At 43.2% G+C, this 27,685-nt stretch overlaps 1 protein-coding gene across 6 annotated transcripts in view; it reads left to right on the forward strand.

Moving 5' to 3' along the window:
* Positions 1-27,685, forward strand: part of scn8ab (sodium channel, voltage gated, type VIII, alpha subunit b) — a 70,015-nt gene that overhangs the window by 17,564 nt on the left and 24,766 nt on the right. For 2 of the 6 annotated variants that reach the window (XM_058054339.2, XM_058054342.2), the window contains exons 3-12: positions 1,246-1,363; positions 3,378-3,468; positions 3,540-3,668; positions 11,182-11,273; positions 16,083-16,304; positions 17,624-17,687; positions 22,267-22,408; positions 22,481-22,687; positions 22,752-23,033; positions 24,904-25,260. In XM_058054339.2, the coding sequence (XP_057910322.2) occupies positions 1,246-1,363; positions 3,378-3,468; positions 3,540-3,668; positions 11,182-11,273; positions 16,083-16,304; positions 17,624-17,687; positions 22,267-22,408; positions 22,481-22,687; positions 22,752-23,033; positions 24,904-25,260 (1,704 nt within the window). Of the gene's footprint in view, positions 1-1,245; positions 1,364-3,377; positions 3,469-3,539; positions 3,669-10,788; positions 10,881-11,181; positions 11,274-16,082; positions 16,305-17,623; positions 17,688-22,266; positions 22,409-22,480; positions 22,688-22,751; positions 23,034-24,903; positions 25,261-27,685 lie in introns of those variants that run through there. The other 4 variants (XM_058054340.2, XM_058054346.2, XM_058054341.2 and 1 more) reach the window with 4 other exon arrangements.

Consider the following 27,685-nt stretch of genomic DNA (forward strand, 5'->3'; position numbering starts at 1 on the left):
CTCGACTTAAGATGTTGTAGATCCGTGGTAGGAATATGTCCAAGACCTCCGACACGTGTTCCAATGAGGAAGCAGTGCTGGGGACTCTACTACAGTAGACTATCCTATCTCAGGTGCTGAGCTTGCTTAGATGGTCAACAAGCTCCCTGGTGGAAGTGCCCTCGGATGGAGGAGACCCAGACAGAGTTCCTGAAGGCCCGGGATGCTGTTGGAGGTTAGAGTGTCTTCTCTGGGTCGGGGATGAGATCCTGTCCCAAGTGTAGAAGTTTAAGAAACCTTGCCCGGTCTTAAGTAACTGGTCTTGTTGACGAGTGAGGGAAGGATGGAATGCGAGGTGGACAGGCGGATTGAGGCAAAGGCAAAGCTCTCATTTTAGTGGTGGATCTCCCTCACCTATGGTCATGAGCTTTGGGCAGTGATGGGACAGACAAGCCATTCATTGGATTTACATTATTTTCTATGGGAAAATTAGCGTTTAGTTTTTGGAATTAATTTATGATGAAAAACAGAAGCATGACTGAAGCTAAAAAGTTGCCTGCGCCATTAAAGAAAGATAAAGGTTTTAGCCTGGCGACATGGAGTATTTCCTGTGGAAACAATACAACTTTAAACGTACATTATGTTGATTGAGGTCTATTTATGTATTTACAGTATATAGAGTTTGATCTTGTATGGTAATGATATGATAATGTTCATAGTCTGTTTTCACAGGAAAAAGCATCCGCCCACGCATGCACACACTCCAGTGGCAAGCTCCACTTGGCCCACTGCTGTTTATGGGTGGGGAGTGGTTGCTGAGAGCCTGGAGTCAGCAGATCTGCCACTGATCAATGACAGCCTTTGCAGTTCTCTTCCAGTAAAAGCTTTAAACCTGCACCGAAGAGCATCATCTGACAAGCAGAGTGCAGCTTCCCATGCATCTGTTTGCTGCCGATGTCATAGCCAAAGCACTGCAGGACGGATGCGTGCGGCAGCTCTGTGCTGTGTCATTTGTGGGGTAGGGGGTGGGGGGCAGCTGTGAGCTAAAGACCAGATAGAATCAAAGCTTTAAGGTGGAGACTTTTAGGAAAAAAATGGATGACTGCTGTGTGCTCGGAGGCGCGACACAATGCAGCAGAGGACGTGACTCACACAGACTCTCACCAGCTAGTCAGTTTTTTTTTTAATGTTGCAACTAAATATTGTAATATGTGCCATATGTTTGATAGAAATAACCCATCTTTCTTTTTCTCTCTTTTCCCCCAGACATTCATAGTGATAAACAAGGGGAAAACAATCTTCCGCTTCAGTGCCACGCCCTCCCTGTACATCATAAGCCCTTTTAATATTTTCAGGCGAATAGCAATTAAGATTTTGATACATTCATATCCTTTTTTTCATGTGGTTAGTTCTATTTATGTGTGATAAATTACTCTTAAAATGTTCACAAAAATATTGAAGACTTCATATTTTCTTATCAGCCCGTTTCAAACCATTGAATTAGAACCTGATTGTCACCGCCAGAGGATTCAGTTTGCCATTGTGGCTTTGATGATGGAAATCAAATACGAAAGTTTGGGAATACATTCATTAGTAAATGGTGCATTATTAAGCTAAAGGTAGGTCATGTCACTATTTTTTAATACATATGGTCTGAAACCAACTGATAAGGAAATATGATATCAAGTCAACAAAGTCTTTTTTTGGAGTGCAAAAGAAAGTTTTTTGTTTCTTTGTGTATAAGCGGTAAACATAGAGGGCTCTATTTTCGTAGAGGCACACCCACGCCTCTGTCTCTCCCACCGGCACAAGGGCAAAGAGGGAGGAGAGAATGCATCAGAGAATGCAACACAGCCGAGTCTAATCTTAACCCATCAAACGCCTCTCATTGGCTTGAAATGCTCAGGGCCCACTGGACTGCGCATCAGAGGCCGCAATGCATGTCATGCACCATGTAGACCACCTCATGGGACAGGCATCTGGCTTATGATTCACCACTCCTTCTTGGTATCTCCTTCTCATCCTCCTTGAGGAAAAATGAACAGTAAAATAAAATATCCTGCAGTCAGATTGTAACAACCGGCGTTATATAATCCTTGTTTTTAGTTGTTGTTAACTATCAGTTGTCTAATGGCTCATCTTCTCTGTTTCCACAAAGTCCACACTACATGTTGACTCATTTGTATACCAACAGGGATTGCATGTAACGTCAGGTAAAGTACACAGTATTAGTTAGCTGGATATTTGAATTGGCCCCCGTATTCAAAGTATAAAGTATCATTTTTTTGCTGCTTCAATGCTGGCATATGATCTACCTCATTTATTGTTTTGCTTACCTGATTGGTTGAAAGAAGTCCAGTGTAGCCCATCAAAAATGGAGTGAAAAGTCCAGAGTAGTGCGTCGTAAACCGGGCAGTAAACTGTGAATCCGGGGGGGGGGGAGTGGTGCATCCTTCTTTGCGCAGTACTCATTTTTTGGCACAATTCAGATATCAGATATGATGGGACAATTCATACACAATTGTACATGCTGGTTCAGACGCTTAAATTAGATAGCGGTTGCTGTGATTGTTTACTGCATTGAAATGTGCTCGACAAAAACTGCATATGAGGTTTTGGCGCCTGCCCCAAGCATAGACCAGGTCAGAGCCGGCGATCTTTCAGGGCACCTTTGGGGCGCTGTTTATTATGAAATTGTCACTGTGGCAAGCTGAAAATGTGGACACCTCCCCTGGTGTGCCGCCACGCCCATCTTGGCGCAGTCCTGTCTACCAAACTACCAAATTGGTGCACTGGACCAAGTTACCACCGCGTGGGCTCTGCCACTCTGTTCCACCTTGCGCTGCGTCACGAAAATTCGAGCAAGAATGTTAAATATTGACTTATCTAAAAGTTTCTATTTTTGGCTTGATAATGTAAGAAAAGAAAGTGACAAGGCTGAATAATTTGGAAGTTGATCATTAATCTATTAGAGGAATATTTCATTGGTTTTGTAATTCTAATTTTCTTCATTTTAATTAGATTTTTACTACAACCGAAAATCTTTACAGCTGATCAACCATATGCTCTTCATTTATTACAAAAAAATTATTTTATATTATTGATTTCATAATTATGTTTCTTTTTTAAATGTTTTAAATTGATCAATCTTACTTCATTATTTTATTTTATTGATGTAATTAATTAAATTTTTTTTAATGGAATATATTTTTTAAGTTGATATCTTTTGACTGGTAAGTTTTGCACTCCAAAACAAGATATTAATTTAACTGAATGTTTTTACATTGTAAGTTTTCTCATAATGCATGAATGGAGTAATTTCTATCATGTATGTATGTATGTATGTATATGTATGTAGTGTGTGTATTTCCTTCCTGTTGTACCTTAACATGGCCGAACGTTATTCAGCATGATCATCATGTGCACCATTTTGACCAACTGTATATTCATGACATTTAGCGACCCCCCAGAGTGGTCCAAACAAGTAGAGTAAGTCAACAAACTTTACATTGAAAATGTATTCTATTAGACATGCTGCTAATCCAACTGTTTCTTTCAAGGTACACCTTCACGGGTATCTATACGTTTGAGTCACTCACAAAAATAGTGGCCAGAGGCTTCGCTATCGATGGCTTCACTTTTCTGCGAGATCCATGGAACTGGCTGGATTTCATGGTCATTTCAATGGCGTAAGTATTAAGTCAAATGTCCCAAAAATATACACTGGTGTAAAAAAGCCATTCCTGCTTTCTTATGGTTGTCACACTTTCACATTTCACATCATCAAACAAATGTCAACACAACTGAACACAAAATACTGTTTTTAAATGAAAGTTTTGATTATTAAGTCCTCAAGTCATCTCAGTTACTGTATCGGTCTGGAAAAGGTGACAAAAGCCATTTCTCGATCCAATAAATCCATTATCAACAATGAGTCGATAATAGTATTTCATTGGATAATAGTATTTTCTAAATGAAACTGAAAGCTTTGGAGACTTTGCCAATCAACACTTAGAAAAGATTATAAAAATGAGAATGAGAACAGAGATTGAGGACTAAACTGATGGAAGCGTATGTTTGTATAAAAGGAGTCATTGTATGGAACAATGTAAACAAAGAATCCAAGTCAGACAAATCAGTCAATGTTGAGGAAATACTGTATGAAATATGTTAGCTATGTTTGTCATACCATGGTCATTGTTGTTGTGGGGAATGGCATTGGCTGAGTTGGAACTGAGGAAATGAGGAGTCGTTTAGCTGGCTGCTATATGTATATTTTTTGTTCGTTATTGTTCTAGAATTGCTTTCTTTGTGGCTGGGTTCTGGCAAGAAAAAGGGCAGAGACGATAAGACGTGTTGTCTTTCTGCTCCCTTTCATTCTGGGTGGAAGACAGTGTTTAGGTTTTTTTTTTTTAATGCAATAGATATCTAAAGCTTTGGGACTACAGCCAACCACAGTGAGAGTCATTATCCACAAATGGCCAAAACAAGGAACAGTGGTGACCCTCAACAACATCCAAAGAAGTGCATGTCTCACTGACCTCAGTAAAGGTCAGTGTTCATAACTCCACCAAGAAAGACAGAATTCCAAGACCAAAATCTTGGAACATTTTGGAAGGTGTGTGTCCATCTGGAATTTCAAAAAAAAAAAAAAAATCATAGCAGCAGTAAAATATGGTGGTGGTAGTAGAATGGTCTGCTGCTTCAGGACCTGGAAGACTTGCTGTGATAAACGGAAACATGAATTCTGCTGAAGGAGAATGTCCGGCCATCTGTTGGTGACCTCAAGCTGAGAGCAACTTGGCTTCTGCAGCAGGACCATGATCCAAACCCACAGCAGCAAGTCCACCTCTGAATGGCTGAAGAAAAACCAAATGAAGTCAAATTCCTGACCTCAATCGTCTTGGGATGCTGTGGCGGGACCATAAAAGGCGTTGCTTATGTTCATCTTTTATGCATTAGTTCTGGTTCTGTGATCTTATTTTGAAGTTACTTCCTGTTCTGTTTTGTTGAGTTTCTATTCGCCTTTACTTCTGTTGTGCTCTATCATACCTGCTTCTCATTACATGTTCATACATACAGTATATGCTGAATTGTACTGCTTAATGGAAAAATATAACATCATATTAATTACTTAACGGAGGCGGCATGGCTAAGGTGGTAACAGTGATCGTCTCCCAACCTGAAGGTTGAGGGTTCAATCCTTCGTCCTCTTGTGATCAATGCCGATACCGAACCCCCAGTTGCTCCTGATGCTGTCATCAGTAGGTACTGTAAATGTGCTAACAGTGTCAAAGTGCCTTGGAGTGTCACTTACCCCCGTTAACACGTTATTTTGGACAGCTCTATTTAAAGTATATACTTTACCTGCATTCGAGTCCCGCTCTCTGCATCCTCTGAGTTGTCTCCGCATCACCATAAAGCCGAAAAGTGACAGAAAATGAACCTGCTCCGACCTTGTGGAGAGTGACTTTTAGACCTGATGGAGCCGGAGGACTGGGTGTGGGGGGGCCAAATGGCAGGCTTGTGTCCATGTGTAGCCAGGGGCTGCCCCAAACACACTGACCCCACCCCACCAAGCCCCTGCTGTCCTCTTCGTCAACACTCCAAGCCTCAGACATGCTTAGTGCCAGTGCCATGGTGGTTCAAGGCTGTCCAGGCACCACGGCACAGGACCCTGTGTTTTCGGTTTAGGGGACCGAGTCGGTGGTGGCAGTCCCTGGTTTTGGTGGTCACAGTGAACGACGTCTGCCTTTTGAAGTGGGGGCTAGTACTTCCATCTGTTGTGCATCTGAGGAAGCACAGTCCGCTCCCTCCACTTGCAAGTCAAAATGCAGGGCTCCCTACCAGGAGCACAGCCCACTTCTGCTGCTGGATGAGACGTCACCTCCTTCTGCTCCATATCAGGACGAGTCACTTCCTGCCTCTGCTCCACCTCAGGCTGAGTCGCTTCCTGCTTTTGGTCCATGTCAGGTCTAATCTCTTTCTGCCTCTGCTCTGATGGGCTTACCATCCTGGCCATCCCACCGTAGGGGTCCCACTGGCAACCCACCACCTGTCCTCCCACCCACCCCTCTTTTTTTTTTACTTTGAAGTGCTAGGACGTTTGGGATCCGACCTGATGGGGGGTACTGTCATTATCTGTGTCATTATCAGCTTGTATCATTGTTGTGTTTATGCCTTAGTTCCGGCTTTCATGCCTTTATTTTGTAGTTCTTCCTCTCTTTCCTTCTTCTATGACTCTCTGTTTGAATTTTCTTTCATCTTTTGCACCTGCTGCTAGTTAAGTTGCCTGTCTGTTTAGTTCAGGTGCGCATTCCTTAGTGTGTTGGATCATTGATGTTTAATTGCAGCCATTGCAGCAATTATTACTTGAGTGCAGTTATCGGCTTTAGGGCTCAATCACTTTTTCACACACGGACAAGTAGATTTGAATTTTTTTTCTTCCTTCATAAAAGGTTTAATTTCAAACTGCAATTTTTGTTCAGTTGTGTTGGCATTGACAAATTGACATTTGTTTCATCTGAAATATTTAAGTGTGACAAAACATGCAAAAAAAAAATAAATTGGGAAGGGGAACACTTTTTCATAGAGTTATAGAGTATATAGAGTTGAACAAGTGGATGTTGTGAAGGGGAACGAAATTGAGAAGAAAGTGAACACATAGTGAGGTGGACCTTCAATAAGTCAATTTTATTTTTGCATTCATTAAAAAAATGAGCAGTGTGCTGTCGGGTAATTTGAATGTGAAAGTGGTTTTCAAAGTGTGGCAGAGTGAGCCTCCCCCTTTTGGATGGATCTTTGGTTTCTCACCATTCTGTATTGTTGGCCCCACAAAGTCATGGATTTATTATTCTTTGAAAATGTGCTGTATTGAATATAATTAAAGTATTGTTAATTCAGTCTTGATTACAGTTAAACAATATGTTTTTAATTTAAATGTATTGATATTTTTTATAGAATCAAAATAATTCAAATTATAATGTACTTTTTGGCCTCCCCTCCTTGCTGAAATGCTGATTTTTGTGGATTTTTGTACTAGGATGCAATGCGTTTTGTAACTGAAAAGAGAAGATGTTTTTCTTTTTTTTTGTCTGGCTGCTTGCCTCCCCCGTGGTCTTTTGGCTCCTCCCATGGAAGGCGAGCCCGACGCTTTGAAAGCCACTGCGATTTAGTACAATCTTAAACCCCTCAGTGATGCCATGTGTCGCTGAATTGCATCTCTTGGCCCCTACAAATGGTGAGGTGATGTCACAGCTTATGTTGATCAATATATTTGCTGGCCACACATGAGGTAAACCTGCACCAAAAAGCATGAGCAATACGCAGTTTGCCAGAGTTACTGAAATAACAATACATATTCATGACTTTCTTTCTTTACATTTTACCGTTTGATTGCACTAGATGCACATTTTGATATCACTACTGTCTATTTATTCAGCGTAAACATACTCTGTATATGTATATACAAATAAGTATTCAATCCCTTGCTGTTGTAACCCCGGGATCACACTGGATCGGTCGCGGCAGCCGGAAGTATTCCATAATATTGAAATGCTTGTTGTAGGCTCACACCAGCTTCGCACGGCATCGCCTTGTCTGCGCTGGCTCTACGACAAGACAGAAAGAATCCGTTCAGGTTCTAACTTCGGGTGCCGAAGATGTCACAGACGCTTGGTCAATTTAATAATAATGAACATGAAAAAAGTTTATGGATTTACTTATTATATGAAGTCAAAAGTGTGTCAGTTTAGTCTGTCTTCTGCCTGAACCAACTGGACGTTTGAGCTCACTAGGTCTCTTTATGCGTGAACTCTGGACTCTGGTCCGTCCGCAAGAAGAGGTGATCTCTGTAAGGTCCCTTCTCAGCTGCTGTAGCGCGCACAGTAGAGTTGCGCAGTGTTGTTCAAGCACATGAGATCAATCCATAAAGAAGATGGCTACCAACCGAAACTCATGCAAGTCGTGCAGTCTATAATACACATTATTTCACAGCACCAAAAAAAACAAATATACTACACCGCAGCTGTGCAGCCAAATATGCTTCTTGTTTATAAGAAGTTTGTGTATACAAGGCTAGTTATAGCGTGGACATCTGCTGTGAGCGCAGTTTCCGCAGCCAGAGCGGAAGACGGATTAGAATCAGCACCGCCGCTGCGACGGATCCAGTGTGAGCCAGAGGAAAATTATCCTCTTGTTAGCAATATGAACATTCCACTCACATGCAGGTCTACAATCTTGTCCGTACGGTTCGTTGACAGATCTTTGGTCTTGCCGATGGTGATGGGACAGACTGTTTCTGTGACAGGTGTCCTTCATCCATATAATGATTTGAAGTTTGGAGTACTTTGGCCACATAGTGTCAACATGCTTTGATACCTACCGATGACGCAGTTCAGTATTGGCTAAGGATACTTTCACATAATCACAGCAGGACAGAGGATCAAACCCACAGGTTGGGAGGGTTGGGAGACGACCAGTGTACCAGCTGAGCCACGCCGCTTGGTGTTGGGTTGCATTGCGGGGGCAGCATCCTAATACAATAACCCTAGACTTTCCTCTCCTTGGCTGCTTTGTTCATTTTTGGCCCCAAGGAGGCATCTGGAGGAGAAGTTCTACTCACCCTACAGTGCTTCTCACCTGGCTTTACTGTAGATGACGCACCAGTCCATCTGGCTTTACTGCAGACCCCGCACAAGTGCACCTTGGCCTGACTGCAGACCCCACACCAGTCCACCTGGCTTTACTGCAGGTGACGCACCAGTCCACTTGGTCTGACTGCAGACCCTACACTAGACCACCTGGCCTTACTGTGGATGATGCACCAGTCCACCTGGCCTGACTGCAGACCCCACACCAGTCCACTTGTCCTTACTGCAGACCCCGCACCAGTCCACTTGTCCTTACTGCAGACCCTGCACCATTCCACGTGGCCTTACTGCAGGTGAGGCACCAGTCCACTTGGTCTGACCGCTCACCCTGCACCAGTCCACTGGGCCTTACTGTCGACCCCGCACCAGTCCATCTGGCCCTACTGCAGGTGAGGCACCAGACCACTGTGCCTGACCGCACACGCCACACCAGTTCACCTGGCCTGACTGCAGACCCTGCACCAGTCCACCGAGCCTTACTGCAGACCTCGCACCAGTCCACCGGGCCTTACTGCAGACCCCGCACTAGTCCACTTGGCCTGACTGCAGACCCCGCACCAGTCCATCTGGCCCTACTGCAGGTGAGGCACCAGTCCACCTGGCCTTACTGTAGATGACGCACCAGTCCACTTGGCCTGACTGCAGACCCTGCACCAGTCCACCGAGCCTTACTGCAGACCTCGCACCAGTCCACCGGGCCTTACTGCAGACCTCGCACCAGTCCACCGGGCCTTACTGCAGACCTCGCACCAGTCCACCGGGCCTTACTGCAGACCCCGCACTAGTCTACTTGGCCTGACTGCAGACCCCGCACCAGTCCATCTGGCCCTACTGCAGGTGAGGCACCAGTCCACCTGACCTTACTGTAGATGACGCACCAGTCCACTCGGTCTGACTGCAGACCCCACACTAGACCACCTGGCCTTAATGCAGATGATGCATCAGTCCACCTGGCCTGACTGCAGACCCCACACCAGTCCACTTGTCCTTACTGCAGACCCTGCACCAGTCCACCTGGCCTTACTGCAGATGAAACACCAGTCCACCTTGCCTGACTGCAGAGGACACACCAGTCCACCTTGCCTCACTGCAGACCCCCACCAGTCCACTTGTCCTCAATGCAGACGCACCTCTACGATCCACCTGGCCTTCCTGCAGATGCTGCACCAGTCCAACTGGCCTCACTGCAGACACACTGCACCAGTCCACCTGGTGTCATTGTAGATACTGCACCAGTCCACCTGGTGTCATTGTAGATACTGCACCTGTCCACCTGGCCTCAGTCTCGAGGCTGCACCAGTCCACCTGGTGTCATTGTAGATACTGCACCAGTCCACCTGGTGTCATTGTAGATACTGCACCAGTCCACCTGGTGTCATTGAACCAGTACACCTAACCCTAAATCTTTATTGATAATGCGCAAATTAAAATGAGTATAAATTCAGATTTTTACATTTTGCTTAAGCTGGTTGCCGACTGCAATCCAGCAATCGTCTATTCTTCCAGTCCCACTCCCACTCACATTTGCACAGATGCATTTTGGGAAACATGGTAACGTTTGGTTTTATGTGAATCAGTATGCGATAGTACATACAGAATTTGGTTGGTACGTATAAAACTAACAAATCTGGTACAAATACCTACTTTTTCCCCTCAATCATTTGCAAAATATTGTTTGTTGGAACCTGGGTTAACATTCACCCCATTTTTTAGTTGGCGCGTCTCCTGTTGTGTTAATACACTGTGTTCTGAATATATCTAAAAAATGTTTTTATAGTTTTGATAGTTTTCCACGCGGAAAACCATTCCAAATGACGGATGAAAGGGATACATGAACATTTAAGGTGACTTTCTTACACAATCAAATGACATGCTAATCAAGGCATAACCTTTTAACATTTATTTTTAACATTTATTTTTTCCAGTCAAAAGTTCTGGACTGTTCATATCTTGGCAAAGAGTAACTTACTGAATCAGAAGGCACTTTCACTTTTGTCAGGTGTACCTTTTGTTGTGGCTAGCGAGTATGTTGTTCCTCACTCATCTACTACCTGCTGGGTCGTAGCCACAGTTTATAAACATTAGTCACCTATGTGAATGTGATGTGACAACGTCTGTGGGACGGCTGCTGAGTTCCTGTGTCTGATCCACCTTGCAGGTATATAACAGAGTTTGTAAACCTAGGCAATGTGTCAGCTCTGCGTACGTTCAGGGTTCTGAGGGCTTTGAAAACAATTTCAGTTATCCCAGGTAAGACAGACCAGGTGTTTGTGTGGGCGGGAGGGCGAGTCGCCGGGTTGATGTTAGCTGTGGTTTTGTTCCAGTGCCTATCCTCTCCTCTTCCTCATTCATCTTCCTCCTCCCACTAGTCAGACTGGGCTTCTCTCGGTCTGTCTCTCCTTCTCTTCTTTCTTTCTCTCACTGTGGTGTCCCCTCCTGGTCTTGGATGGTGGTGATGGTGTCGTGCTCCTGCACGTCCATGCGTGCGTGTTATTGTGTGTTGTGTTGTGTCATGGAGTTCTGCTCTGTGTGTCGTCCTACCTCGTTACAGATATATAACAGAGTTTGTGGACCTTGGGAATGTGTCGGCGCTCAGAACGTTCAGGGTTCTCCGAGCATTGAAAACTATTTCTGTCATTCCAGGTGAGACTCCCGTTTAAACACTAAGGCTGAGCTTAGCTGTTAGTCTTCCTTCATTCTGCCATTGCTTTATTTAGAGAAAGAGAATGGAATTAACTTTTTTGTCATTTGTTTCTTCTACTAATCAAAAATGGTAGCAATACATTTTTGATAGGCTTAGCAGTCTTGTTATTTTAATAGCAATAACAAACAATAAAATGGATGCTCTTTGCAATGTGTTTGTCAACTCCAGTGGCGTAACGTGTGAACATGTGGTGCTCCTTCGATATATTATCAAACACTTTTTGGCCTGTACGTTTGATCTGTAACGTAGATTTCCTTATTTATAAATGGAATACTTTCACAGTTGGAGCATAGGAGACCTGTTTACCACCTTTTAAATATGCTTTTTTACATTATTAGAGCCCTGTAGACATGTATAACACCCCTATAGTCACCTTTATACTCCTATTACCCAACACAGTGGACATCACAGGAAATAAAACACACATGGTAGCATTTGGAGAATGTCTACAACATTTATCTAGTGACACATCATCCCGTCCTCTGAATGAACCCTGTAGTATTCGAATGTATTCGGTAATATTTGTATTTCAATGACTTTTCTGCACCATATATTCCAGAAAAGTCGCATCGGTCAAAAAAAGAGGGGGGAAAAACTCGTGTGGCACTGGTGTTCTTTTTTCAACACACCATGTACACACTCAAGTTTAGAAGTCATTTCAAGGTCATGCAGCCTCCAGGACGAGTTGAGGTGAATTGTTTTAGTTCCTACGTTCTCTGAAGCCTTTATCCACAACCTCTCATGATCACCCCTGGCGTGTATTTTTTCAAGTTATGAAACATGTGGCCCTCACACAGCGCCATACACTGGCACATTTAATATAGTCACATTTATTTTTAAATGATTTTGACAAAATTCAACACCAAAACTAGCCATAACCATTTACTGTGGAAAAGCAAATGAATCAAATACACAATGTGTCCGCTATGCTAACTTAAGACACCTGCTCAGGGCCCCGTGACCAATAGGGGGCCCCCAAGAGCATTATTCCTGATCCTATCCTCACAAGGGTCGTGGGCATGCTGGAGCTTATCCCAGCTGTCTTCAGGTGAGAAGCAGGGTATACCCTGGACTGGTGGCCAGCCAATCACAGGGCACATATATGTAGACAAACAACCATTCACACTCACATTCATACCTTCCAATTTGGAGTCGCTAATTAACCTAGCATGTTTTTGGAATGTGGGAGGAAACCAGAGTACCCATACATACAGAGATGCCGAGCGGGGAATCAAACCTGGTCTCCCAGCTGTGTGGCCTGCGCGCTAACATAATTAACTTAAAAAAAGAAAAAATAATTAATTACTGTATTTCCCATCTATGAGGGCCCCAAAATCTAATTTTGCAAGGGTTGCGGGTATGCTGGAGCCTATCCCAGCTGTTTTTGGGTGAGAGGCGGGGTTCACCCTGGACTGGTGGCCACCTCAATGGCAGTTCAGTGAAACTGAACATATCGACAATTCCCACTCATGGACAATTTGGAGTCACCAATGACTCCGGGTTTTCTCCGGGTACTCCGGTTTCCTCCCACATCCCAAAAACATGCTAGGTTAATTGGCCACTCCAAATTGTCCATAGGTATGAATGTGAGTGTGAATGGTTGTTTGTCTATATGTGCCCTGTGATTGGCTGGCGACCAGTGTGTACCCCACCTCTCGCCCAAAGACATAAATAACGCATTAACCCTAACCCAAAAAAATAATATGTTTGTGTTATTCTGAGTACGAGTCAGTCCATTTTTGGAACATTGTAATCAATGTTCGAATCTTGGTTTTGGAACAATCCTGTTGTCGTATGATTTGGTTTTCCACCAAGTTTGGCCAAAATATTGCCTCGGTTTTGGTACATTGTCTTGGTTTATCATACAGTGTCGCGTGTATTAAACAAGAACATGGGACAGGTTAGTTTTACCACACTGTTGATGTGTTGTTACTGCTGCTGTAATTCCACAATACTATGGTTTATTTGGAAATGTTTGCCACATCAACAAAAACTTTGTCGAACTTTGTTAAAATCTGACTGAAATGGAAAACTGGAGCATTGCTCAACCAAAGTCAAAGCTTAACCATCAGGTCATCAATTCCTCATCGCGCGTTTGTTTGTCCATTCGCACGTAATGTTAGCATCATTCCTGGAGGGGCACCAAATAATATATTTTTTTTAATTTGAGGCTGTAGTCAACAACAAGGGACTCGGAAGAAGATGTCAAATCACTCGTTACGCCACTGATCATCCCAAATTGAAATCTGGATGCTTTTGATATGACATGTCATCGATATTGTGCTGCGCCTTAAGACTGTCAAGCCTAATCTGATTGCAGATCAGCGCTGCATGATGCTTGGAGACACTTGCTTTTTTTTTTTTACAAGTTTGGCTTCAAGGGGAATTAATGAGCTATCTTGTAGATATTAAAATGTCATTAAAAATCACAGCATATATCCAGAAATAGAGAATTTCAGATCATAATGTACATACGACCTGTGCATTATAACGGTTGGACATAAGAGCAGTCTTTGCATGTTAGGGTAGGAAAGGCAATGGTGAGCATCTTCAGCCTTGGCGTTTAAATGACCTGCATGGCACCTCTCATTGCTCTTCCTCGCCTCTCCTCTCTTCCTCGTCTCCACCTCCTGCTTGGTGCCCCTGGTGTGATTTGTTGAATGGAGCTTGCTATTTGAACGGCAGCTATTCGGGGATGTTTCCGACGGTGACACGCCTATTTATCTGCAATCGGCCAGTAAAACCATTGTCATCATTTCAATGATGGCCGACCTATTTGACATGAACACAAGGGTGTTTACGTATTATTCAGATTTATTCAGAGTAGAGTTTTGCAGCCGAGTGGTAATCATAGTATAGTTATAGTACATAGTAGATAGTATGCCTGCTCATCTGAAATCTGAAAGGAATGGAAATTATTCTGAAATGATTTTTTCTGATGGAAACATCCCATTTAGCTGCTGTGATGAGTGTTTATTTTGTGTCCACAGGAACTTGCATGTGAAGCAACTTCTATTAAAAATCATCTGATGGAGAAAAAACCCAAGACATTTTATATTAAGAAATTGTGTTTATATAACTTATTAGTGCTATACAAAATGGACAAATGGAAAAAATATATATATTAAAGTCAGGTTCTGGTCGGATTTTGGTCATGAAGAAGGTAGTTTGACAAGGAGTTTGACTTTTCAAAACAATATGCGTTCAAAAGAGGAATACATTTGTGTCACAAAAATGCCTTTTTGCCTGTCCATTCTTGTGTTTGTGATGAAGACGCTCACATCCGCGAGATGTGAGCAAGATGGCTGCGATGCTGATGCAGTTGGGATATTACGCCCTCAAAAACAATGCACCTGCAGGCTACACTTCTATTGCTCTGTATTATATATATTATTTATGGTTAGGAAGCACAATTCCACTTTCCACGCTCAATATGTTATAAAGGTGCACACTGCATTGTCAGCTTTCCTCAACCATCACATGGTTGCAATGTTGTAGTGGTGTGTCATTTGAGGGCTTTTTTTGTTTTTAAACAAAACAACAAAATACAATACAACAATAACTACATATTTTTTTGCGTTTACTGTATATTTTGCTTTTCAATAATGTGATATGTCAGAAGAAAATGGTGAGCTCTGAGTTAAAAAAAAGTAAAAAAAAAAAGTAGCATACATAATTCTTACTATATTTTTAAGAAAGTGCTAAAACATATCACAGCAACATCGTATGTAGATAACAAGATACGAGCAACCAACAATGCAGAATGGCCAACAACAACAGTATTAGCCATTTACAAAAATAGTACAGCAAAGCACGCTGATTGTGAATAGTGAATATGTGAGAAGATCAGTACATGGTTTTCGGTGCCTGCTTCCCAAGTTAGTGCATGTCTGAATGTAGAAATGAGAGGCAATAACTTATAATAATAATTTCTTTGTAGAAAGGCGCTTCATGAAAGTAAGAACTGTATTGAGTAGTCATAATTCACATTACATCGGCTGCAGAGCACAAAGTAGCTGCTACTTTGTAGCACCTTTTAAAAATCAAAATACATTAAATTATTCTAAAAATAAAAAATCAAGGCACGAGAAAGACAAATGTATTCTTCTACCAAATATGTAATTGATGAATGGGTGGAGTAGCTCCATTCATTTAAGAGAATTGCTGCATTACAACAATTTTACCCCAGAAAAATGAATATCATGTTACACATATCTGTATTGGTTGATATCAGAATCGGAATTTGATAGTTGGACAATATCGGCATATTGGTATCAGCAAGGAAATAATAATGCTAATAGTTTTTCTTTTGTTTTTTTACATGATAAATGATGACTTTCCCAAAAATGCAAGTGAATTAGTAACATAATGGCTCCTTCATACGTGTAACTAGTTAGCAGGGAAAGCATATAGGGATATTTTTCGTCATGTCCTGCAATTCTGTATCAACCCACTAGGCGGCATTGTTTTCCTGAGAGTGAGCAACCACAAGTCTCATTGACGAGCCATTTAGCTTTCTGTGTGATGCTAACAGTGATGAACACACAACAAAAAAAAGGGAAAGTAGAGGCTCATTTCAATACCAGTCACATTTAGATACATCGTTAAATGTAACATCATCAACATGTGACTTCGTGTGAGTTCATGCACTTTATGTGTATCTGTCCACGTGTGTGTGTATGCGTGAGTTTGCCTGTTTTTATGCATGTGTACTTGTGTGTGTGTGTGTGCTTGTTGTATGTTGTCAGGCCTGAAGACCATCGTGGGGGCCCTGATCCAGTCTGTGAAGAAGCTCTCAGACGTGATGATCCTGACCGTCTTTTGCCTCAGCGTCTTTGCCCTGATCGGCCTGCAGCTCTTTATGGGGAACCTGCGGCAAAAGTGTGTGTTTTGGCCCATCAATGTGACCGACCGGTACCTGCCCAACGGCTCTCGGGGCTTCGACTGGGACGAATACATCATGAATGAGAGTAAGCCATCATGTTACTGGAAACCTGCTTATCTACTTTGTAGTTGTTATTTTTTTTGTTATGATGTTCTACAATGGGGCGGCATGGTGGTCTAGTGGTTAGCGCGCAGACCTCACAGCTAGGAGACCAGGGTTCAATTCCACCCTCGGCCATCTCTGTGTGGAGTTTGCATGTTCTCCCCGTGCATGCGTGGGTTTTCTCCGGGTACTCCGGTTTCCTCCCACATTACAAGAACATGCTAGGTTAATTGGCGACTCCAAATTGTCCATAGGTATGAATGTGAGTGTGAATGGTTGTTTGTCTATATGTGCCCTGTGATTGGCTGGCCACCAGTCCAGACAGCTGGGATAGGCTCCAGCACCCTCGGGACCCTTGTGAGGAAAAAGCAGTAGAAAATGAATGAATTAATGATTTTTTTTTGTGGGGGGGGCTGCATGGTGGACGAGTGGTTAGCGCGCAGGCCACGGAGCTAGGAGACCAGTGGAGTTTGCATGTTCTGCCCGTGTATGCGCGGGTTTTCCATTCCAAAAACATGTTAGGTTAATTGGCGGTTAATTACTAATTGGTTAATTACTTTTTCTTTTTTAAGTTAATTAGGTTAGCGTGCAGGCCACACAGCTGGGAGACCAGGTTTGATTCCCCGCTCAGGCATCTCTGTATGGGTACTCTGGTTTCCTCCCCCATTCCAAAAACATGCTAGCTTCATTGGCGACTCCAAATTGTCCATAGGTATGAATGTGAGTGTGAATGGTTGTTTGTCCATATTTGCCCTGTGATTGGCTGGCGACCAGTCCAGGGTGTACCCCGCCTCTCGCCCGAAGACAGCTGGGTTTAGGCTCTTGCACCCACACGACCCTCGTGAGGATAAGCGGTAGAAAATGAATGAATGAATGAATATTTGATTTGTATTATGAAATGTGTTGGTTGTCATGAAAAACCTGTGAGGAGTGACTGCATTTCAATCATTCTATGACTTGGCGATGCATGTGCGTGTAAATGCGCTATGCTTTGGTCCACCTTTTTGAATTGTGCTGAAGGAATGGAGTAGAGTGTATTTGTGTGAGGATCATTGGGCTCACACACGGCAAATGTACCGGGCTTTAGGTGGGGAGTGGCCTCAGGTATGTTGCGCTCTTACTGCCTGCCTTGTGTGGCAGGTAAGCATGTTAAAATGTACATTTTGAGCCTGGAACTAATTCATGAATTGAACATTAGTTACAACTCAGAAATGGCACCATGGAAGGAACGCATTGTGTTTCATATAGCGTGTCCTTGCCCCATGACTAATGGAGGTCTTCTCTCTATTTTTCTCTCCATAGCTAACTTCTATTTTTACCCCGGTCAGGATGATGCGCTCTTGTGTGGAAATAGTTCGGACTCTGGGTAAGTTGGTGTTTTAATCGCTGAATGCATGCAGCACACAAAAAAAAATCTACTGAAAAAGAAAATACAAAGATAATAATGCTCAGGTTCATAAAGGTCTTTTGCAATTTAGCAATTTGCATCCTACTGAGACACAGGGATGGGTACCTTTTGGCATTTGAACACCTGTACCTGTGAAATGGTACTTAATAGTAATGGTGTGTGTTTTTATGTGGTAATAAATACAAATTTAATCATTTAATTGTTATTTTTTAAAGACCTTTATCCCCAAAATGTATTAGTGCAATAACAAACTATGTTTTCCTGACATCAGGTGATGCTCGTGGATGAATGGCACAACAATGGGCCTGGGGTCTGTGCATTAAAAATTCCATCGTTATGGTATCGGCAGGTTTATGTTGCGGACAACAAACTATTGATGATCATGGTATAGAAATACCACGGTGAGATTTTGAAGCCCATGGTTCTGCCATTCATCCATGACCATCACCTCATGTTGCAGCGTCTAATCAGCGTCTTGATATGCCACACCTGTGAGGTGGCTGGATCATGAAATAAGAATGCTTATGTTCGGACCAGCCCTTTTAGCAGGGCCAAGTCCACCCAGATTATTTTGTTCTCTCAGAAAGTCTCAAATAAGACCCCCCAGAAGAGTCTAAAATAATCTACAATGGGTAGGTGACACCTCTTGAAGTGCTGCATGGCTATGTTGCTCAATACTGACACCTGCTGGATATTACAGGGTGTGGATTAGGGCTGCAGGTATCAAATTTGTATCAAATTCGACGGAAATTTTTATAATAACAAAATAAATAAATAAATAATGAATTCACAAGAAAAAATAAAACATTTGACTAAGTAATGACAAAGTAATTTGTTGAATTATTTATATAATGGAGTGTTATTTCTTAAATGGACATAGTTTATAATGGAGGTGGTGCTTATGTTTAGGGCTATATATACTATATGTCTTAAATGGACATGGTACATAGTGTAGGTGGTGCTTATGTTTAGGCCAAAATATACTGTACGTCTTAAATGGGCATAGTACATAGTGTAAGTAGTGTTTATGCGTAGGGCAAAATATACTATACGTCTTAAATGAACATAGTACAGTAAAGTCTCGTTATATCGATATTCTCGGGAGTCGGAAAAAATACCGATATAACCAGACTATCCATATATCCGATCCTGCGCCGAACTGCATTCAAAGTGGGCGGATCTTTGATATGGCATGTAATTTTCTCCTTGAGTTCATGGATTGCGTATCTAGCATGCTTTTGTACTACAATAAATTTTGTACTACAGTAAATAAAAATAAACTTACGCTGTAGTGATTACCGGTTACCGGGACATAATTCACCCCGGAACTATCGATAGGGAAGGTGTTGCCACCCGGAGGGGTAGGCGCAAGGGACGGGTGTTTTCCGCTGTGTGTGCTGCACTCTGGTGGTGGAAGTGTGAAAAATAAAGTTGACTGGAAGCAGCCGTTCGCCGTGTTCTTTTTTGGTATTGAAATCCTTAAGCAAAGATTGATTTAAGCTGCTTTTGTATCGATATAAGCAGACCAAATTGGCTGGCGGGAGATGAAAAGGGCATCCTAGTAACCGGATTATCATAATAACCGTGTATCGTACTAACGGAACTAATTATATCATAAAAGACTAGAAATTTGCCGGGAAATGAAAATAGTATCGTAATAACTAGTAATTCTTTATAACCGATATCGATATAACGAGACTTTACTGTACATAGTGTAAGTAGTGGTTATGCGTAGGGCAAAATATACTATACGTCTTAAATGGGCATAGTACATAGTGTAAGTGGTGTCTGCATCACTGCATATTCTACACCAATTCACCAGTCGATTTCCGTTCCAAGACCCCGAGGTACTTAAACTCCTCCACTTGGGGCAGGATCTCATCCCGACCCGTAGATGGCACTCCACCCTTTTCCGGGTGAGAACCATGGACTCAACCATGGAGTTGAAGGTCATCAGCAAGATCATCATCTGCAAGAAGCAGAGACCAACTGGAAACGGGTCTGAATTATTTCCGGCAATGCGAACCAAACTGTGACACCGGTCAAACAGGGAACGAATCGCATGAATTAGTTGGTCCGATACCCATGCTCCCGGAGTATTCCCCCCAACAGAATTCCCAGAGGAACACGGTCGAATGCCTTCTCCAAGTCCATAAAACACATGTAGACTGGTCGGGCAAACTCCCATGCACCCTCAAGGATCCTGCTGAGAGTGTAGAACTGATCCCCATTTCCACGACCAGGTACGAAAACCACACTGCTCCTCCTGAATCCGAGATTCAACTATCCGAGGGATCCTCCTCTCCAGACCCCCTGAGTAGACCTTACTAGGGAGGCTGAGGAGTGTGATTCCACGATAGTTGGAATGTCCGTACAAACCAAGACACGCCCACAGCATCCGCAATTAAGGAATTCCGCGCAGATTCTTGGCGGAAGACATGTGTCAATAGGATTAAGGAGGTCTTCTAAGTATTCCTTACACCGAGTCACATCATCTCAAGTTGAGGTCAGCAGCAAACCATCACCACCATACACGGTGTTGACTGTGCTCTGCTTTTCTCACCTGAAGACGCCGAATGGTGGTCCAGAATCTCTTCGAAGCCGTCCAGAAGTTGTTCCCTATGGCATCTCCAAACTCCTTTCATATCCGATTTTTTGCCTCAGCGTCTGCCAAAGCCGTGGACCGCTTGGCCTGCCGGTACCGGTGTAGGACTCTTCAGCTGGATGGCATCCCTCACCAATGGTGTCCACCAACGGGTTCTGGGATGACAGGGGCCGACCACCTTATGACCACAGCTACTATCAGCCACCTCAACAATGGAGACACGGAACATAGCCCATTCCAACTCAATGTCCCCCGCCTCCTTGGAACATGGTCAAAGCTCTCCTGGAGGTGGGAGTTGAAACTTCCTTCTGACAGGAGACTCTGCCAATCGTTCCCAACAGAACCACACAGTACGTTTGGGCCTGCCAGGTCTGAGCGGCATCCTCCCCCAACATCAGAGCCAGGGTGCAGCCCAGGGTGTCCTGTTGTCAAGTGCGCATAAGAGCAAACTACTATCAGGACCCGTCGCCCCACGTCTCACCGGGTTAAACTCCAACGTACAGGTCACGAGCCGGGCCGCAACAAGAATTGCCACACCTGCCCGTTGCTTCTCACTGCTGGCAACGCCCCTCTCGAGAGCATTGGTTCCAGAGCCCTTGCTGTGGGTCCTGCTAAGTCCGACTATATCTAGCTGGAACTTCTCACAACTTTGCGAACCAGCTGACGCTCCTTCCCGACCAGAGAGGTGACATTCCACGTCCCAAGAGCTAGAGCTTCTGTAGCCAAGGATTGGACCGCCTCTGGCCTCCACCAAACTCACTTTGCACCAAGCCCTTTTGGCCCCTCCCATGAGTGGTGAGCTCATTGCAGGGAGGACCCATGTAGTGTCTTCGAGGTGTGCCCGCCACCAGATGCTCGCCATCGTGACCCTCCTCCAAGCCTGGCTCCAGAAGGGGGTCCCAGTGACCCGGGCAAGGGAAAACCTGGCCCAAAGTTTATTCATAAGTATCACTTTGAGCTTCTCGGCTGATCCGTCAACAAGGACCTGTTAGTCATGGGTGACCCTACCAGGGGCATAAAAGCCTCTGACAACTTAGCTTCTAGGATCATTGGGACACGCCAACTCCTCCACCACAATAAGGTGGTAACTCAGGGAGGAGCTTTAGAAGGACAATACAGCAAAACAAATCCCACGTCGAAAATAAAACAAATATTTCCATCTAAGAGACGCTGAAATGCAGGTGAAGTCTGTCATCTCAGGAAGACGTGAACAAGATGAAATAAGAAATTATTTCTGATTTCTGATCAAAATGGGGGCGGCGCGGCGGGCGAGTGGACCTCACAGCTAGGAGACCAGGGTTCAATTCCACCCTCAGCCATCTCTGTGTGGAGTTTGCATGTTCTACCCATGCATGCGTGGGTTTTCTCCGGGTACTCCGGTTTCCTCCCACATTCCAAAAACATGCTAGGTTAATTGGCCACTCCAAATTGTCCATAGGTATGAATGTGAGTGTGAATGGTTGTTTGTCTATATGTGTGATTGGCTGGCCACCAGTCCAGGGTGTACACCGCCTCTCGCCCGAAGACAGCTGGGATAGGCTCCAGCACCTCTGCGACCCTCGTGAGGATAAGCAGTAGAAAATGAATGAATGATCAAAATTGTCCCATGTGGTGAAAATCTTATTCTTTCATGTCCCACTGGATGAAATGGAAAACTCAGAAAAAGTCAGACTTCCCTTTCTTATAAACACAGTTGGTACCTCAAAGACAGCAATTGTATCGATCATGTGACTTTTTCTTAAAGCCATACGCGCACGGAAACATGCTCTTTGAGCTTGACACATACGCAGACGCATCGATGTTCACCCATCATTACACGAGACAAACAGTTGCATTGCCATTACTTCTCCAAAAGAGAATGTAGAATGTTCCATGACAGCCATAAATCAGAATATGCTGGGATATTGATAAACATCATGCTGTCTTTTTCAGACGATGCCCTGAGGGTTTTACATGCATGAAAGCTGGAAGGAATCCCAACTATGGTTACACCAGCTTTGATAGCTTTGGATGGGCCTTCCTCACCCTTTTTCGTCTCATGACCCAAGACTTCTGGGAAAATCTCTACATGCTGGTAAACCTGAAATTGAGATGCAAGCTTAGTTTTTTGTTTCTAGTGGTCTAAATCTTTGTTCTTTTGCGTCAGACGCTGCGAGCGGCAGGGAAGACCTACATGATCTTCTTTGTGCTGGTTATCTTTGTGGGCTCCTTTTATCTGGTCAACCTCATCCTGGCTGTGGTGGCCATGGCCTACGAGGAGCAGAACCAGGCCACCATTGAAGAGGCTGAGCAAAAGGAGGCCGAATTCAAAGCTATGCTGGAGCAGCTGAAAAAGCAGCAGGAAGAGACACAGGTTGGGCTTGTACTGCAACATAATTTCATTGTTTGTTCTCATCACAATTATGAATTCTTCTCAGGCTGCAGCCATGGTGACATCAGCAGGTACGGTATCAGAAGCTGCACTGGAGGACGAAGGAGGGGGCCATCTGTCTCGTAGCTCCTCAGAAGTCTCCAAACTGAGCTCAAAGAGTGCCAAGGAGCGGCGCAATCGCAAGAAGAAATGGCGTCAGAAGGAGCAGGAGAAGGAGAAGGGGGACAGCGAGAAGGTGGTCAAGTCCGAGTCTGATGATGGCAGTAAGAGAAGCACACTTCGTTTCCCAGGAAGCCGTCTGGGCAGGAAGACATCCATCATGAACCAGGTAAGATAAATATAGCCACATCATGTAGACTGCTGTCAGTTTTAGCATATTTAGCTTACACACGAGATCCAATACAACAAAAAAAACGTGTCCAAAATTCTGGCAACATTTACTAATTTTTCCGATATTTTCACCCTTAAGTATGCTCATACGCGTTGCTGCTCTCCAGGTATGCATTCTGTTGTGTTCAGTCTGTGTCTGAAAGCCTATTCGCCAAACACAGAGTTAAGCCTGAATGATGTAGTGCGCTTGAATGCATCATCACCAGAAGGCAACAACGCATGTACAACTGCTCCATCATGGAGAGAAGGAGACAGACACAGAGTTGTTCTGTGTGCGTAACATGAACAACAAGTTGATTATGTTGTTCACATATAGACAAACAACCATTCACACTCACATTCATACCTATGGACAATTTGGAGTCGCCAATTAACCTAGCATGTTTTTGGAATGTGGGAGGAAACCGGAGTACCCGGAGAAAACCCACGCATGCACGGGGTGAACATGCAAACTCCACACAGAGATGGCCGAGGGTGGAATTGAACCCGGGTCTCCTAACTGTGAGGTCTGCGCTCTAACCGCACGACCGCTGTGCAGCCCTTAGCCTAAATACAAATAACTATATATACTTGTATACACCTCAGAAGTTTACTTTATTTAATTTTAAGTTAATTTAAATTGAATTTATTTTATTATTTTTATTTTTATTTTTATTTTTATTTTTATTTTTATTTTTATTTTTATTTTTATTTTTATTTTTATTTTTATTTTCTTTATTTTTATTTTTAGTTCATTTTGTTTAATTTATTTAATTTTTATTTTACTTTTTTATTTCAGGTTATTTTTACTTTTACTTTTTTTATATGATATACAATAAGTACTTTTTTTATTCATGTCAATATGTATTTTCATATATTGGAACTGGTCATAAGCATTCTGGTATACACTTTAAAATACACACATTTAATTTCAAATGTTTGACAGTGAACTTTTGAGACATCAAACTCTGGTCAAATAGGCAAATTTTTTGTGCTATGTTTGTGCTGTTTTGTGCAGTTAATATGAATGTTTGTGCTGCTTTTGTCTTTAAGTTATTACAGTTTATTACATAGGTCAACCAAAGATCAGCCAGCCCCTCAACATGATCCGAATTGTGAAGTAGTGTCATTTTTTGTGCTACGTTTCTGCCGTTAAAATGAACATTTGGGCTGCTATTGTTTTTGAGTTATTAACGATTTAAGTTTTGGCTATTACATCATCACTCACACACGCTCTCAGAATCAAAAATCATTTTATCCCTTCTTCGTTTTGTGCATTTAATATGAATGCTTTGTGCAATTAAAGTGCACATTTGGGCGGCACGGCGGTCGAGTGGTTAGCACGCAGACCTCACAGCTAGGAGGACCAGGGTTCGATTCCACCCTCGGCCATCTCTGTGTCCAGTTTGCATGTTCTCCCCGTGCATACATGGGTTTTCTGCGGGTACTCCGGTTTCCTCCCACATTCCAAAATTGTCCATAGGTATGAATGTGAGTGTGAATGGTTGTTTGTCTATATGTGCCCTGTGATTGGCTGGCCACCAGTCCAGGGTGTACCCCGCCTCTCGCCCGAAGACAGCTGGGATAGGCTCCAGCACCCCCGCGACCCCCGTGAGGAAAAGCGGTAGAAAATGTGCACATTTGTGCTGTCATACTTTTTGATTGATAAAATATTAAATTTTCCACTGATGACATATTCAAAGGATGACATCATCTCGACTCAACATTCACCGAATTACACCAAAATAGTGTCATTCTTTTTATCTCCCAGTGTGACCTTTGATAACCTTAAAGAACTCATCTATGTCTGTCTTTCTGTCCCTCTCCAGTCACTCCTGAGTATCCCGGGCTCGCCGTTTATGTCACGCCACAACAGCCGCAGCAGCATCTTCAGCTTCAAAGGCCGCTCCAAGGACATGGGCTCAGAAAACGAGTTTGCCGACGACGAGCACAGTACAGTGGAGGAGAGCGAGGACCGCCGGGGTTCCCTATTCATCCCTTACCGCCGCAACAGCTACAGTGGCTACAGTCAAGGCTCTTCACGCATTCACCAGCTGGCTCCTCACTCCGGAGGGAAGAGGAACAGCACAGTGGACTGCAATGGCGTGGTGTCTCTCATCGGTTCGGGGCCTGGCAGACGGCTTCTGCCTGAGGTGAAAATAGATAAGGCAGCCACTGATGACAGTGTAAGGACGTCCATGGGACAACCTATACAGTATAGGCATGATGGTGACGGCCTCAGTCTTTGCAGCTTCTTTTTCACAACCTCTTTACCCTTGGCAATTGCTCCTCCCTCTCTCTTAAATTCTGGAGTTTCTTTTTGTTCCACTTCTGATCTGTGTATATCTATAACCTGTCTTATAATTTCATCACACTGGGCCACTTAAACTGATTGAATGCCCTTTTCGGGGCGTTTCCTTGCATGAATGCTTAAACTAGCGAGGGTAGTATCCATGCCGCACTGACTGATAAAGGTAGTCCCTGACGTACGCCTGCCTCGGGCAATAATATCTTACTGTGTTTTAATTATATAGCTCTTTACTTTCTATGTTGAAAATATACACAATACACAGTCCAAACTGACTTTTTATCATTTCCAAAAGGTCAAACGTAAACCAAAATGTATCAAACCTGAGGCCATTTTTCTCATAGAAGATAAATTAAATCTAATTCATCCATTCTACATGATCTCCCTTTGACATAGGGTGAGAAGCTCTGTCATCTCAGATAAACGGCGGTGCTACTCTGTATTTAGAGGAGACAGATGAGTTGGCTCAGCATCAGGATAATATGTATTAATAAAAAAATATATTTTCTAGAGAATAGTTTTTTAACATGCAAAATAATACCAAATGACAAATAGATGTGGACTTCCCTTAGGGTGCTTTGTTTTAATTTTGTGGAACGATACAGTACAGGGGGGTGGCACGGCGGTCAAGTGGTTAGCACGCAGACCTCACAGCTAGGAGACCAGGGTTCAATTCCACCCTCGGCCATCTCTGTGTGGAGTTTGCATGTTCTCCCCGTGCATGCGTGGGTTTTCTCCGGGTACTCCGGTTTCCTCCCACATTCCAAAAACATGCTAGGTTAATTGGCGACTCCAAATTGTCCATAGGTATGAATGTGAGTGTGAATGGTTGTTTGTCTATATGTGCCCTGTGATTGGCTGGCCACCAGTCCAGGATGTACCCCTCGTGAGGAAAAGCGGTAGAAAATGAATGAATGAATGAAGGATACAGTACAAGGCAAACAGAAAAGTTATTTAATGAAAATTGAGACGGGGTACGTCAGGCCAGGGAAGTTTTTAGACAAAAACAGAATCCTATGAAAACTGGGGCGTACAAAATCAGAGGTTTGACTGCATGTACTTTATTCTCATGCTGATATACAGTAGTAGAGCCAAGTTCATATTGGAATTTATGGGCATTGGTAGTGTAGTGATTCACATACTAGCTGTCATTCAGAATCTTATGATTACCTTCCCAGGCTGTAGTCTGCCTTTCCCTTTCAGGATGGATAGCCCCCCCCCCCAGTCATTACCCTGGTACGGGGAACGGGTAGATCTGTGTATCAGCAGAGCTTAGTGGCCTGTAAAATCATGACAAGCAGAGACCACTGAGCACACAGAAGAAGGCAAAACTGTAAATACTGTCATAAGGTCATAAAGTTGAATCATAAGTTGCATCGGTTGTAGATTGGTGACGGCCTACCTGCATCTGAAAGCAATCTATCCATATATATGAGCTTCCATCTTTTTCCAAACTTCATTACTTTAAGTGTGGGCATGACGGTCGATACACTGATCATTAAGAGTAGTGTACTACTTGCCTGCAACCAGCAGAGGCACTGTTGAGTCCATCCGAACTAAAGTGGTACCTCGGTTTTTAATTATTCCCCAAAAGCCAGATGAAAACTGAAATAAATTCCAAAGAAATCATTTATAAATGATTATGATTTATAAATCATTATATTCCATTTTTGCTGCAGGAGGCTAGCCACTCTATCATTTGTGATCTGTGTTTTGTTAACACTGTTACCCCTTTCGCAACATTAGCTTGATTGATTTCTTCTTTTTTGGCCAAAATGGAATTTATTGTTAATGCGGCAAATCGATTAGATTGTGGAACATTTTCATTTGCCAAATGAATGTGTTACATGCTGTGTATGTCTGGACCTCGGATGCAGAGGCATGAGGGCAACAGTTATAGTCCCTTCAACGGCAACGAGAGTCACACACTACACCAAAGCCAATAAAGAAGGGAGCAAAAGCGGCACCATGGAAAAGGTGCTGTTATTAACAACAACAACAACAAAAAGCATAAAGTCAGGCTGGACGGTTGGGACATCAGGGATCATACGTACTCTAGAACAGTGATTTTCAACCACTGTGCCGTGGCACACTAGTGTACCTTGAGAAACCGTCAGGTGTGCCGTGAGGAATTATCCAATATCACTTTTTATAATTAACATTTATTAATCATCATTTGCAAATATTATGTCAATAGCCATTATGTCAATAGTATATATGGACCCAAATATTCCAATTGCATTTGGTTTATTTGCTCAAACGGAAAGAATTGAACAGGGATGGAATATTCCTTTAACCAATCC

Source organism: Doryrhamphus excisus, linkage group LG18 (genome assembly GCF_037039965.1).
Source record: "Doryrhamphus excisus strain RoL-2023G ecotype Guam linkage group LG18, RoL_Dexc_Guam_v1.1, whole genome shotgun sequence".
NCBI lineage: Eukaryota > Metazoa > Chordata > Actinopteri > Syngnathiformes > Syngnathidae > Doryrhamphus > Doryrhamphus excisus.